The following is a 15,273-nucleotide window of genomic DNA, read 5'->3' as shown; positions in this document are numbered from 1 at the left end:
TTTGACCCAAACTATGATATTTTCCTGAACCTGGCCAAGAAGTTCTGGTCCCTAACCGAACTTAACCAAACTGTTACTGACAACAGAACAACTCGTGTGGACTTGTGTGTGTTTTATCGCTCTTTATTTGATGCCACTTGCTTCCTAAAGCTGTTCATCTGACACCAGCGCAGTGCCTGATCAAAACATGCTGTTAGCAAAGACTATCTGGGAATGTGATGTTGTTTTTTTGTCATCAGATCTGATTCAATAATATCAAAAGCAATTATAAACTGGGATTATCCTTTAATGTCCTCCAGACAATTGGAGAAAACCAAAGAAAGAAAGAGGAAAGACAACACTTGTTCAAAAATTGTACTCTCTCTTGAAATCTTTATGTTTTAAAGTTTTTCAGGAAGTTAAAGTGTAATGAATTTGATATAAAAAAATATAAAGACATGTTTTGAAGAACAAGCTGATAAAAATCCTATTTTTCATTAAATTAAAGAACAATAAAAGCACCAACAGTTGCAGCTGATGACCTGGTGAAAGGTTGATGTATCTGTTTAAGTCCTTTTCACGTGGAGCTCTGTCTGTTTCAAACAGCAATGTGACTTCTGAATGTTCCACTGTGGTACAAGTTTAATCCCTGTTTTCCCACAGTTCTTAGTTTTCTCAGTGACCTTCAGGTTGGGGGGCAGGTGACGGAGGCTCCTCCTCATCGGAATCAAACTCCACGTTCTCGTCTTTAACCCACTGGCCGCTCCGGTCCTGCAGCCAGCCCTGACTGAGAAACAGAAAAAGATGACATGCAGTGAAACCCACGAGGTCGGCGCAGTCGAACAAACAGAACTGACTTCTAGTTGGAGAAAGCAAAACTTCAGCCAGTTCCAATGAAAATAAAAAAACGATCTGTACCTTTTCAGTTTGAGGTAGTGCTCCAACTCTCTCCTCCTCTGGGCTGTTAGAGGCTCTGCTTCCTGTTTCACTGCAGCCTGGGATCCTGTTGTATCATCAGATGAATGTGAACCTTTGTTGGCTACAGAAGACAAAACAAGTTCACACTTAAAGCACAATCAGGCCTGGGTGTTTTCTTCAACACAAACAATTCTTATGACAGACTTTACCTGCTGTGCAGCCACTAGAGCTGCTTTGTGATAAATTGTTTGAAACTTCAGTTTTTTGACAGGCTTTCTCTTGTTCAGATGTGTTGTCGATGGGATCTGAGCCGATGCTCTGTTGTCCTTTTGTACTAAAAATAATTACAAATTTCGATTAAAAAGTCTGTTTTTCGCTATTTTAAGAGATTTTAAAATATATGTTGGAATTTGTGGATCTGAACCTCCATCTCACTCACCTGGTTATTCTATGGCAGCTGTTGTATGGTACAGTTTTCAATAAAGCGTGATGTGTAAGCTTCCTCGTCTGTTCCAGTAAAGGGGCTGAACACGAGGGTTCCTTAAAAACACAACGAAACACTGCATATATTGAGGAAGTGCCTCTCAAAAAGATACTGAGAGCTCACTCAGAAATCGACTCGACTAAATGCTCTGTCGAGTTCCGTTTATCTTTTCCACAACAGACAGCAACTTTAAATTGATTTGGCAGGATGTCATTTGTCAGGGTCAGATGGAAGTCACGAGGCCACACGGAGCATTTGACAGGAGACGACAACATGGACCAACAGTCTCAGCCAGTGAAGAGGAAGACTGTTCAGCTCATGTTGTTATTCTCCAGTGATGATGATTCATCCACATTCTGCCTGTTGAAACAACCTTTCTGTACGACTATCAGGAGATTCTGGACAGTTTGCTTCGGAGTCGACTGAACAGAAACTTGACAGAGTTCACACAGATACCAACCTGTCCTTTGTCTTCAGTCTGGACGTAGTTTTCATGTCGTCTTTTGGTTATTTCATTCTTCAGTCGTGCTTTCTTGCCATAGAATCCTTTTAATCCTGGAGAAATACATAAAAAAAAGAATAACGTTTATTTTCTTAGCAATTAATACATTCTTTTAGATGTTTCCATCTACGGTTGGACGATAAAACGATATATAATATTAAACAATACTTTTAAAATCACTTCCCAAACACAGACACGTTTTACCTTCCAGGTGTTTTTTCCCCTTCCTGTGGACTGTCAGCATGTCAACGGTATCAAACACAGGCCGGTAGGAGCACACAAGGCACGTGTATCTACAAAACAGATTCAACAGGTTGAATTCCAGCTTCATGTCACTCATTACCTGCTTTTTCCCCCCAAACTTATCAATGTTTTGAAGTGCATTTCACCTTCCATTCTTCATCAGAGCTGCTTCATCCTCCGGTATAAAATTAGACAGAAGATCCGCCACACGACGTTTCTGAAGCACACGACAGCAATAAAACAGTGGTTAATTTATCAGGTTCTTATTTTATTCGAGTTTTAAAGATGCATCTCTGAACACTACAGCTCCTACAGTTAGCTAGCAAAGTTAGTTAGCAGGATGCTAACCATAACAACATAACATTTCAACTTAAGTCTCTCAAGCAAAGCCGAAAAATAAACTGTCACCGTTACCTTCAGGATGTTCAGTTGACTCTTGTCATCGCCTTCCCGTTTAAAAGACATAATTATTACGGTTGGTAATCAGAAAGTAGATGTAAGTTACAGGTGAGCTAACTAGTGTTAGCCACCTTACGACAGCGACAAGCGTGATAGCAATGTTGCATTCGAAGTCAACGGGGAGGATGGGAATAATGGCTTTTCGTTTTGAAAATACCGGTCTGCTTCTTTTTAGGTGGTACGTCGTTTTAAACGCAGAGTTTATGAATGGCCACGTTTCTATTACAGCCATTATAACATCACAACTAGGCATCCACAAATGAGTTATTATGTTTCTAAACAAAGAAGGCACCATAACGTAACACGTCTAGTATTTTCCTATCGTTATGAATGCAGCACCAGTGACGGATCATGGGACCAGTCATGCAACGCGGCAGTCATGGCAACATATGGCAGCAGACAGCTGACTGCAGGAAGCATGAAAACATTAACTTTAACAACTTTCTCAGATACTTTTCAGGTGTTTGTTTGAAAGCTAAGGTAGGTTAAACTTGCAGCCAAGTATGTTAAGTTACTGTAATAACTTTTGGTAGCGGTTCAACAGGTGACTTCAGCGAAATACAGTCACAGCTTGACTGTCGTTAAAAGGGATGAGCGTCATCGTTAATTAGCTAAGCTAGCAGGCTACCTAAGCTGCTAGTTTGATTAACGTTACTCAGACGCATATGTAGGTTAAATAAACTGTATTCTCATGATGTAAACAACATGGAAGTGTGCTGGTGAACGTAATTTACCACCGTTTGCTCAGTTGCCAACTTAACGAAGCTAAAAGTGGTTCACGAACATGTCCGGGGAGCGAGCGCCTTTGCCAGCCGGGAGTAACGGCCTGCTCCGGGGGAACCGTACGAGGTCTTACGGCAGCCTGGTTCGGTCTCCGCTGTCTCCGGTTCGACAGAGACGCATTGAACACAAAATTCAGCCGGGAGAAACACTACAAGGCCTGGCCCTGAAATATGGAGTGTCTGTAAGTATTAGTTACTACTAAAACTATCCTGTTTCTGTCTCTGTTTCCTTCCTCTAAAAATTCATTTTAAGGATTTATTGGAAATAGTTTATACTGTGATATCATGTCTCCTCATGTAGTATACAATATAAACTTTTGTTATTATATATGCTTCAAACACTGTCTTTTTAGTGTTATTTTTATCTTGGCTAATGAATTTCTTCATCCATTTTAAGCTGTATCAAGTGAGATAAAGCTGATAATGAGCCCTTAACACTGGCATGTGTAAAATGGTGCTAAATCTTTAAAAGGAAAACAAATTAAAGCAGGAGAATGCTTTAATTAGATTACTTATTCAGTTGTTACCAATTTGTGTGCTGAGGAAGAGCATCCGCCTTAAATATCCAAAGTAATTAAGCAAAAATGATCAACCAACTTTTTATAATACTGCAAGACGAGCTATATCAAGTTTATATCAAGGCTGACAAGACAATCTTCTCTTACAGATGGAGCAAATCAAAAGAGCGAACAGGATGTACACCAACGACTCCATATTCCTGAAGAAGTCCTTGTCCATCCCGGTGATGTCAGACTTGGACCCATGTGTGAACGGGATGGATTTGAATTTAGAGGACAGTGCAGAAGACAATGCTGGCAGTGGTTCGGCTCAGAATGGGCGCACAGAGAGCTCCTCTGAGGAGAAGCGAGATGATGGCAGTGACATCGTGTCAGACCTCACTCCGGAGGATTTTCTCAAAAGGTTGGATGGCTTGATAAGCCAGTCCAAGCAGGCTGCCGTCAAAGGATGCCAGGATGCGGAGCGAAGGTATGTCTGCCTGCCTGTCACTGCTCGCTTGTTTACTCTGGTTGTTCAGACACAGTCATGCTCCGTGTTGGCGGTGTGACAGGGGCCTCAAGTCTTGCCATCTTAGTTATGTCTGTGCTGAAGGTTTGCATTCCAACATGAATGTCTTTATTTTGTTGACGACCCCAAATACCAACCAGTTAATGTTACTCAAGAGCTCAACAATGACCCCTTTTTTAATGACTCCGGTTCTGTAAATAAGTTTCCCATTCATTAATTCACTCCATTGACTTTTCAGAAAATCCTTAGAAAAAATGTTAATCCTGGGAAATCCTCTTTGTTGTGCTCAAGAAGTGGGAAATAACACATCTGTTTAGTTGTACATCCCCAAAATGATGTTTATGTCCAGTTTGAACATTGTATCTGCAAAACTTCATGAACTTTGCGGATGCTGTATGTTCAGCATGTTGGTCCACTTGGTGATATAGAGGAATTATTGTGGCAATGGATCCAATATGTAAATACCAATTAAGGATTTTATTTAAATTTGATGCTGACTACATCGACCTATATATGTCTACAAGTATAGCAGTTAATGAGAGCTACAAAGGTTAAATTAATCAGTTGATTTAATTGTCAACGATTAAATTAACCGTCAACTATTTTGATAATAGATTAGAACAAAAGTCAGATTTCTCTGATTCCAGGTTCTTAAATGTGAATATTTGCTTGTTTATTTTCTCCTCAATGACAGCAAACTGTATATTTTTGAAAAAACAAGACATTTAAGGAAATCATCTTGGACTTAATGATAACTGATCAACATTTTTCCTCATTTTCTCTCAGCTGATTAATAGAGAAAATAATCAACATGAAAGTAATTGTAAGTGACAGCCCTAGACAAAAATAGATCCACCATCTCTCCGGTCTCCTCATTCAGATGAAGCACTTCCTGTTTTAACACCAAGTCTGAAAATTAAGAATGAGATAATCAAAATGTGTTAGTTTCAGATTGATTTGATTCATAGACGACCTGTTTGATATTCTAGCATACTCTCATAATCTCATAGCAAGAGGTGGTCTATCAAAAATCACTGAAATCGGCTGTGCATGCTGATTGTGGGACTCTGCGGCTGTCAGCCTCAGTCTAACTGTATCTTTTCATCTGTTTGTTTATCACAGGGTTGCCGCCCTGGAAGCAGCTTGCCTCAGCAGGACGTCAGACTGGCGGCCGCTCACAAGGTCACAGAGTGCCATTTCATCTTCCACAATGCAGCAGCAGGCACCACATGGAGCAGTGCCCCTAACTATCACCAAACTCACTAAGAAACTGAGAGACAGGGAAGATGAGATCTTCCAGCTGTGACCTATTGTTTCTGCTGTGTCACTCTGATCATTGAAGAAACTTTTGGCAGAGCGCCGCAGGATTTGGCCTTCAGGATAAAAGAGCATTGCGGTAAAAGGAATAGATCTCCAGTGATACCCCTGCTGCTGTATGGACTTGGAGCTTGAAAGTCATTTTTTTTTTTAATTGCCATTTAATATAGATGGGAAGTTACACTGTCTTGTATCAGGTTTTTTAAAAGAAAAATTGCACTTTTTTATTTATTTGTTGGAACAAACTGTAGATTTAAAAAAAAGCTCCATATTTTCTCACAGCTGTGTCGGGCTTGTTTTCACAAGCAGGAAATATGAGCGTGAACTGTTCAAAATTAGAATTTGCGGTCACATGTTGGTTTTAGTCATGTGACTCTTCATATGGTGGTTCAACATGTGGTTTGTGTGTGACGCTACCTCACAGCCTGCTAATGCAAAGTGGTCTCACTAAACCCTTTTAGCTGTGTTATGTAAAGTATGAAATCACCCTGAAACTGGTCTGTAACTGCTGAAGAATGGAATCTTTAATATATATTGACAGCACTCTTTTATTGTTTGTAATGGGCATATTTTTTATTTCAAAAGATTTGTGTAGCTCATTTTCAAATAATGATAATAATAAAAAGATAGTCTGTTCAGTCATCCAGTTCAGGTCTGAATATATGCATTTGTCTACAGTTGTTGAGAAGGTTGAGCTCTCTTGTTCCTCATAACAGCACCTCCAGGATATGTTGACTCTCATTAGCACTTAATCTCCAAACATCTTTCTGTAATTTGATAGATCAATTAACTTTTCTCCACATATTGGCAAATTATTAGCTAAATTACAATGTTTGACTCCTGTATAAGATGAGTGTCGAGCCAGGACTTGATTTTTTCCTTTTGTCTGTTGATGTTCGGTGTCTTTTGTCACGTAAAACCAAAGAATAACACCAGTGATCCAATCTTTAGAAAAACATGAATTACAGGATTATCATTCAAGCTCGTGCAGTCAACACCGCTTTAAGAGTCGGTCTTTTCTGTTCGTGCTCCTAAACATGTTTTGAAGCTGAGACTACAAAGTGTTGTGTAAGTAATTGTCCACTGTGGGGTCATTTGCTTTATTATCGGCTGCTTTGTCTTCCGGACGTCTCGGTAAATACAGCACGTTGAGTTGCTGAAGCGTCATCTTGACCACCAGATGGCAGTGCTTTATTACAGTGGCATTGTTCCCCGTCTGTTCTCATGATGCAATCTGTCCAGCTGTTTCAACTCCTCCTCTTCACAATACATCAGTAGCTCTGAATGAAACATTTCAAGGTCTCAAATATTAAACAGGGGCTGAAATGTAATAATCAAAATAAACAGCTGATAGTATAAACCAGTTCATATTCAAGTTTGGTTGCTGTGAACTTTGTCTGAATAGACAAGTATATATCACAATTTAACATCATATATATAATCACCTCTAAACATTAAAAACTCGAGCATTTGACTCAACCAACTTATTTTTTTTATCCCACATACTCTTTGAGAACGACGGGGCAGCAGTTTTGTTCTCAAATCACATGTCTTACGTTGCCAGTCCTCGGCAGCAGTAAGACCAATTTCGTCCACCAGTTATGAGTCTCAAGTGAGTCTGACTGTAGCTCTCCCAGTGTCTGACTTGTGTTTCATTGTTTCTATGTCATATTGTCCCCTCATCGACCAGTTTGTTGAGTCCTTTGCAGATCTTGGTTAGGTTGGGTCTGAAGGGGCCACTGGGGTCGTACAGTTTGGCAAGGAGGTCCGGGTTGGAGTAATGGTTGAAGACGTGGTTGATGCGACCGTGGGACTTGGGGGTGAGGTGGGCGTTGACCAGCTTCAGCAGCAGATCCCTGCTGCTATTCAGGATCTCCTCCATCACGTCCTTGTCGAAGGTGAAGTCCACCTGCACCAGGTGGGAGAAATATAGAAGGTTATTACTGTGGGGGTGAATCTATATTTCTGGCAAAAGACTAAACCTAATTTTGGTTTGAGATTTTAATCAGGATATCTGCTCATCATCTAAAAGAAATAAACGTGTTAAAAGAAATGTTCACCCAAAATTGAAAATGTAATCATCATCTACTCGCTCTCAGGCTGATAGAAAGTCGGGTGTAAGAAAAAAGTTTTTTAGTCCACAAGAGCCTTCTGGAACTTAACAGCAAAACAGTGTTGCAGCATTTTCCTGAACAACTCAAGTAGTGTTATAAAACAAGTCATTTTTGAGTAAACGTATCCTTTAAATGCTGCTACATACAGTTCTGAGAGGTATTAATTTCTCATCTAGCAATGACATCCTTTTTTGCAGTTTTCATTTTAATATAAATATAAGATCAGACTGCAACAAACATATTTGTGTTCTGTCGTGTGTCACTGATGACCAGTGATGGTACGTACATTAACTGAAGTGCAGCAATTAAGTATTTTCGTTTTCTGCTACTTAATCCATCCACATCCACGTAATCCAAATATTGTACTTTTTACCCCTCAACATTTATGTGAGAACTTGCGCTCCTACTTACTTTGCGTACATGAGTACATGATGCACCAGAGCCAGTAAAGCATTTTGTTTATCTGTGTTAAAATATAAATAGTCTTGAAAGAGTCATTTTTTTCCCCACATCAGTGAGTATGTAGAAGTTCTTGTTTTTTAAAGCCACTGTTTATCTTGTACAGTAAACAGTTGATCTGTCCTAACGTACCTCGTAGAAGCTGATAGCCGTCATGGCCCCCATGTGCAGCTTCTTCTTGAACTCTGTGGCCACTCCCAGCTCCTCTGTGCTAAAACGGTTGTTCCTGAACAGCAGGCCAATCTTCACGGCGATCTTGATCAGGTCTTTGATCACCTTCTGGGCCTCTGATTTATTGCCCGAGAAGCCTTTGGAGACTTGGTACAGTTCATCCAGGATCTCGCTGGTGGTGTCGTCAATGAACATTTGGACCGAGGCCTTGGTGGCCATCTTGCTGAGGATCTTCTTCTGCGCCCTCAAGGCCATGTCCTTTGAGCTGAACTCCATGGTTGCCTGAATTGTCAGGGAGAAGGAAAAAGCATTTTGATGAGTAAAAAACATTTCAATTTTTGCCTAAATATACACCGTTTAGTAATTAAACCGGCCACTGACAACTGTGGGTGTTGTTTGATGTTATGACCAGCGTGAGGAGTGAAAGTTTGTTCGAAAGCAACGATTGGGACCCCTTAAAACGATTAGCGTGGCTGCTATCGAAATCAGTTAGAACTGGAGAGTATATTTAATTGAAAGAAGAGCAAGAAGATAACCATGAAGGCTTTCCACTATGGAAAAGATACTTTTGCTCTTCTCCTGATTGGCTTCGGAAAGAGTTTTATTTAACAGCTGGTGCCCTGGTGGCTCTTTCCTTCTACATCACATGGTTCATTTATCTGCATGGTTGAGGTTAGCCTGTGATAGACCCGGGCTCATCCTCTCACCTGCCAAGTGTTTTTTGAGAGTGTCTGACCTTTTTTACACACAGTTTGGAGAGGCGACCTGCCGGTTGGTTCTGTGTAACAAACCATCTGGTGCGGCAGGTTAATACATTAGGACTTCATTCAAAACAACATCATTAAACTGCTCGTTGTGCTCCCAGTCAGAGAGGCAAAAACATTCACAGTTACAGCTTTCTCTGAGTGGATTATCAACTCATTGGTGTGTGAGAAAATGTTTTTTCTGCAGTTTGAAATATTCTCTGACACTATACCTGACACCAGATTATAAGTCACTCAGAACAGAACAGGAGTAGTTTCACTGTGTTCCCTTTTCTCTATCGCATGTATACAAATATAAAATGTAAGAGAGCCCAAAAATACTGAAGATATTCATAAATGCAGCCCTCAATGAGGAGGAAGACCAACATTTTCACACCTGGTTGCCGCTCGACACTGCTGCAGTGTTTCATTGCCAGACAGCCAGCAGCTTCAGTGGAGTAGTTGGAGGTTAAGTGCCATGTTCAAGGGCCAACAGTTTGTTGTGATGGCGGCTGGGGAGAGCAACACATGTTCGCCTCTCTTATCCAAAATTTCACAGATCATCTGGGGGATATGAACTGGCGACCCTCCAGTCATTAGTCTGACTCTGTAACCTTCAGATTGCTTCCTATTCTCAAGCTTACTTGCAGATGTAATATCAGTGACGCAATTCTTTAGAAATTTAAGCTCAAATATTTGTCCATTTATAAAAGTATATTCACGTTCCCTCAGTGGAAAAATTAACAGACATTTAAAAATTCAGTGTCAAATTTGTAAGTCAGCTTTAATGTTGTTCGTTCCAGTGTTTGTTTTTGTGTCTGACATGTACATCTGAAGCCAGAAGGGAAAAGGAACCATGGAAGAGACTCCGCAGAGGCTTTTAGTTTCTCCACTGAGATTTTAACCACTCCTAGCATCCATCACAGACAAACCCCCCCAGGGAGGTCATCATCCGCTCGCATACAGCCGACTATGACACAACTGCAAAATCCCCTGTTTATCTTTGATTGTCAACACAGTTTGGATTAATTCCTTTTTAATTGCGCCTAATTGTCCCCTAATCTCTAACATGAAAAACAGGCAGATTTGCGGTGAATCATTCGCAGAGGAAAAAACTACAGTTTTACTGAGCTGACGTTCTGATTAAAGAGGCGAACAAAGACTGGGCAAGCAAAAATAAGGTTGTATTCCCACATCAACTAAACACAGATTGAAAGGATCAGAGTAACATGACTCTCAGAGAAGATGAAGCAAATATGTGTCCTTGTAGAATACTTACGCCTGATAGATAAATCCCAGTTTTATACCACAAAACCACACATAAAGAAAAAGACTTAAGTTTAATTCTTTAAACCCCACTTCACCTTAATCCAGAGTATTTGCTGTGAGTAAGACAGAATCAACAAAAGGCATTCAGTTCTCTCGCATGCACCAGTTCCTCCGAGACTTCTGCGTATCCTCTCCTTACTTCCTGCGATCCATTTATATTCACACATTTATAGACCCGTAGTGTGCAAGCGGGCCTGCAGAAAGTTACAAAATATCTTTGTGTGTAATTTTCCACCCTTAACCTTACTTCTGGCCTGTGTGAACAAGTATTCGACTGCATAGCTGAGGCAGGTCCATGCCTGCTGTTTCCAGATTACATCAGTGATGATGGGGAAAGAGCAGAAAAGTCACCATCCTGAAACCCAATGGCTGCCGTAATTACTGGCCTTGCCTCTGCCGTTGGGTAGAACGACACCTTATCTGTCGCTGAAACATGCAATAAACAGGATTTGTTTGCCAATTGTCAATCGGCTTTGTATCACTACGGTGTTGGTGTTACATCCAGCTGAACAACGGTAAACATCTCTCCCTTTCGCCTGCAGCCAGTCAGCCGCTCACTCTGCCAGAAGAAATCCATCATGGGCTGTTTTATCAACCACAGATTGTACTTCTGCATTTTTGTATCCTTGGACGCATGTTAGTGTAGTCTGATCGAGGCGTGTCTCGCTAAACTCCATCAAACTGTCCGAGCTAGGCAGTGCTGATATACAGCAGACCACGATTCTGTGACTACGCTGCCTATTTCTAGTCTACAATGTTATTTTAGCATACTGTTCAGTGGCTGCGGCAAAAGTCTGTGAACAGGAAGTTGCACCATGTTGATCCTGTATTGTGAAAACAGACAGAAAGATCACAGATCACACACTGTGATATTGTACAGTGGTGCTTAAATATTAACCCTGATCCCCTAAAACAATATATTGTACTCTTTAGCTGTAATATGATATTGTTTGTCATCAGCTGGCAAGTACAAATACTTCATTACTGTACGTATTTTATCAGGTATCTGTACTTGAGTGTTTACATCTTTTTTACTTTCCCTCCCTACATCTGAACACGAATATCTGAACTTTCTCCTCCTCACATGTTCAAAACAAGCTTTTGCCTGTAGTTTGGATGCACTTGAAGGGAAATATCTCTTTGTTTTTGTTTTGCATCATAGGACACAAGAGTTATTTCAACCTATCAGTGCATTCCAGGCACGGCAGATGTGGCAAGATGAGACGGCGTTAAAGATGGAAGCAGAATTTTTTTTTTTGCTTTGCTTTACCAAACCCAAAATTTGACATCCTGGGAATGGGACGCAACAATCAACTGTCTTTTGTGGTGCGTTCAGGAACAGCCGGAACAAAATCCCACTGATTCTACCTTTTAACTTTAATAGTCTTTGAATTATATTAATACGACGTGAGCTTCAGTTAGCTTTGCACAGAAATGGCCGGTAGAAATGTCCCTCAGATTGATACCTTTTACTTCTGGTCTCTAGTTTCTCACATTTACATGAGTAACAAAGTTGAATCAGCACCTCAAGTCTTTTTTTTACACAAGTATCTGCACTTCTACTTGAGCAGAGAATGTTTGTTCTTTTAGCACCTCTGCCAGCTGGCCGCCCTACTGTTTCCTGTTTCAAAGCGGATGATGAGCGTAAACCACGAACCGTGTAACTCACCTATCAGCGGGAGTGTTTATCGGCCCGGTACATTCTGATCGTTGTAGGTTTTTGAGCAAATGGGAACATCACCACCCTTTTATCTCCGCTTCCTGTGTCTTTCAACTGCATCACCAGCCCATTTTTATTCAGGGGCCATCTCTCCGGTGGTGAAATACTTCTTAAAGTACTGCATGTTGTCTGTAAGCTGTCAGTTAAATGACTGCCTGATGGCTGCTTTAATGTTTGTGCATTGCAGACAGCATTATTCAAATGATGACATTCTCGTCTAACTCCAGCGATGCACAGTCAGCACTGTCGGCGAACGACTCCACAACCCTGCTAATAAACGAAGAAAGCGATCCGGTCGCATTAACGATCATATCATGCAAAATAGGCTCCGATTCTTCCCACCGCAAATCCCAGCTGCGACATCCATAATAAGCAAACAGACACTTTTATAGAATTCCTAACTCGGTTCTGTTTTACATGCACAGCCATTTGTTCTGAACAAGTGTCACATTTCTAATAGCTCGCTTTGTTCCAAAAGCTTCGGGTTCCCTGTGGGGAATTAAAGAACATTCATTAGATTAATTTCCCTGAACGGTGATAATGGAAGTGGAGCAGCGTGATAGCTGTTTCAGATTCATGCTCCAATCTCATTTATTTGCTAAAAAGACTACAGGGATTTGAGGGACATGCACTGTGCGTAGTCATCAGCCAGTATTCCACATAGTGAAATGTAGCTCCGCAGCTGGAGACGGCTTGCTGCTTGGCTTTTCTGTTGCTCCTATGTTGTTTATCTTATGCAGATCTGTCAGGCCGGGGGGGGGGGTTCAGGCCATTTGGAGAGTGTTGAAACATTTCTGTGTTAAAGCTGCACATTGCCATGAAACCACTTTCCTTTAATGGATGTCGTTCGCTCGATCACATCGAGGACGCTTTGAATGTTGAGCATCAATTTGCCGGCGCAGATGGATTGAAGAGGGCTTTTAAGCATCAGCTCGTGGTTGACATCCAACAGGGAGGGACCGCGTTACACGTTCAAGTGTTTGTTTCCCTCCCAAATGCACGACTGAATTGAGAAGCACCTGTGTGCGCCGCGAGACCGAATTCTGGGAAAAAACAGCAGAGCAGATGGTCATATTTGGTTTCAGAGTTACTGTAACAGGCGGACAGCAGGAATCTTTGAACGTTTGGTTAATGGACGGTCGAGGAGAGAGTGCTGATTGGTGGAGCCACCCAGGCCGGCCGGAGAGGTAAATATTTAGCATTCCTGGGATGAGTGCAGCCTCAGTGTTTGTGTACATGCATGAACATGTGTGCATGTGGATGTGCATTTTTGAGTAAAAGTGGTTTCCGGTTGTTTTTGGTGCTTTTTAAAAGGAAATGTGGGATTAGTTTGTATGTGTATTTGCCTTTTTTGGGTCCTCATATGTAATAAATCCCCTCTGAGGGCTTAGAGGGGGGATTCACCAAGCCCCCTTTTTGACTCAGCAGATCAAAATGCGCCTTGTTCTGTTACTAGAGGGCAGCGGGGCCTCGTTACGATCAGCTCGACAGATGGACGTCCTCGCTGACTTTCAGCACCAGGCTCGGGGCCGGGTACACTGATGACACTGAGCGGAGGGGGTCAGGTCTCTTTTTAGCCGCCCGCAGCCTTTGATCAGGTTGAACACTGAGAATGTTCCAGAAAAAAAACCCCAAAAACAAACATAGAAGAGCTGTATCACTCAATCAGACGGAAACAAGGAGGCTATTGTTGAGAGGTCATCGGTGGTGGAGAAACGTATTTTCTCCCGGTGATGAACCAGAGAGGATTCAGCAGTAACAGTGTTTCTGTGTGCTTCGACAGCAGCTCTCTGTGCTCGACGAGTGCCAGGATGAGGCGTCACTTCCGCTGTGTGTTTTGAACCAGGGGCATCACGGCTACAGGCTGAGATGGTAATCTTGTGGTTAACTTCTCGTGTAGCAGGAGGATACTAAAGTTTGTAATGATTCATTTGGTTTCGTGTTTTACTGCGCTCATTTCCTTCTGTGTTCGACAGATCTTTATCGCTTCAACGTGGATTCCTCAATAAACTCGTTTTAGTAATAGACGAGGAAGCATTTTGAAATCAGTCAAAAAGCACATATTACAGTTGCTTTTTCAACATTGCACAACTCTTCTGAATTGTCGTTGCTCAACCCGGACCCCGTCCGTCTGCAGCGGCCTCAAAAGGGAAGCGAAACAGGCGACGGTTGGCGAAACGACCGGCTGCCATCCGCAGAGGCCCCACAGGTTGCGTTTGTGCCTCCTATCTGCACCGCAACGTTGCTGACATCTTTTACTGTCTCTGACCCAACGTGATTCAAATCAAAGTAGGCCAGTGAAGGAGGGAAAAGTCCACTGCCTCGAAGATTTGAGTTGAGCAACTCCCCGAGTGCGCAAACACACAAGTGTGTGCTCCACATCTGTTCCTGTCACACTGTACTTGTTCCAGCATGACTGTGAGTGTACATGCATGTCTCCCAACCCCGCGCTCAAGATGGGGAAGTGAGAGAAGTCACATAATTTCTGTTCCAATCTTCCCCTCTACTTCTTCTGGCTGTCTACGGTGAATACGCTTAATTTTTTCCAAGAACAAAAAGCGGAGAGTCTAATCTGGGCCTGTAGAGTTTTAGTTTAGTTTTTATCTCACAGATACATGAACACGGCAGAAGTGTCTTACCTGAGTGTGTGTGTTCTGAGTCCCCCTCCCTCCTGGTCTGTGTCAGATCTCTCTCTCTCTCTCTCCCTCCGCTCTGTGCCTCAGGTTGACAGCACAGGCTGGTTGATTTAATGAGATCCCTTCATCTTCACCAGAGCAGAGCCAAAACCCCCCAAAAAGCAGCCCTCCTGCAGCGCTTCTGTCACTGCTGCCACCCTATCTTAAGATAGTGTTGAGTTCTACTTCCTTGAGGAACTAAATTGCTGGACACACCCCTCAGCGTGCGAGTGTGTGTCTCTCTCTCTCTCTCTCTCTCTCACTCTCACTCTGTCTCACTCTCCAGCCGCTCTCTGTCTTGTGTTTCCCTCTGAAATTCAAACTCTTCAAAAAACTGCTGTGTTTTCTCTCT

The 15,273-nt window shown here is 42.0% G+C and overlaps 3 protein-coding genes across 4 annotated transcripts; 1 reads left to right on the top strand and 2 right to left on the bottom strand.

Annotated features, from left to right (window-relative positions):
* Nucleotides 1-107: 107 nt before the first annotated feature.
* scnm1 (sodium channel modifier 1) lies at nt 108-2,710 on the bottom strand. The gene is made up of 8 exons (XM_030392811.1): nt 2,541-2,710; nt 2,273-2,343; nt 2,088-2,176; nt 1,842-1,936; nt 1,337-1,437; nt 1,107-1,231; nt 898-1,018; nt 108-766 (listed from the first exon to the last, which is right to left on the bottom strand). The coding sequence occupies exons 1-8, from the start codon at nt 2,589-2,591 to the stop codon at nt 655-657; spliced, it is 765 nt and encodes a 254-aa protein (XP_030248671.1). The 5' UTR covers nt 2,592-2,710; the 3' UTR covers nt 108-654.
* Nucleotides 2,711-2,931: 221 nt separating this feature from the next.
* On the top strand, nt 2,932-6,352 carry lysmd1 (LysM, putative peptidoglycan-binding, domain containing 1). Of its 2 annotated transcripts, XM_030392813.1 has the most exons (4): nt 2,932-3,065; nt 3,334-3,549; nt 4,035-4,354; nt 5,516-6,352. In XM_030392813.1, exons 2-4 carry the CDS (start codon nt 3,370-3,372, stop codon nt 5,697-5,699), a joined length of 684 nt encoding a protein of 227 aa, XP_030248673.1. In that variant the 5' UTR covers nt 2,932-3,065; nt 3,334-3,369; the 3' UTR covers nt 5,700-6,352. The 2 variants fall into 2 exon arrangements, with proteins under 2 accessions (XP_030248673.1, XP_030248672.1); XM_030392812.1 differs by having other exon boundaries at nt 2,946-3,549.
* A 5-nt stretch (nt 6,353-6,357) lies between these two features.
* On the bottom strand, nt 6,358-15,273 carry tnfaip8l2b (tumor necrosis factor, alpha-induced protein 8-like 2b). Its single transcript, XM_030392814.1, has 3 exons — nt 14,886-15,273; nt 8,416-8,736; nt 6,358-7,619 (listed from the first exon to the last, which is right to left on the bottom strand). Exons 2-3 carry the CDS (start codon nt 8,728-8,730, stop codon nt 7,377-7,379), a joined length of 558 nt encoding a protein of 185 aa, XP_030248674.1. The 5' UTR covers nt 8,731-8,736; nt 14,886-15,273; the 3' UTR covers nt 6,358-7,376.

Source organism: Sparus aurata, chromosome 17 (genome assembly GCF_900880675.1).
Source record: "Sparus aurata chromosome 17, fSpaAur1.1, whole genome shotgun sequence".
Lineage (NCBI taxonomy): Eukaryota > Metazoa > Chordata > Actinopteri > Spariformes > Sparidae > Sparus > Sparus aurata.
Note: the sequence above shows the minus strand (reverse complement) of the source record. Positions and strands in the feature narration are given on the sequence as shown.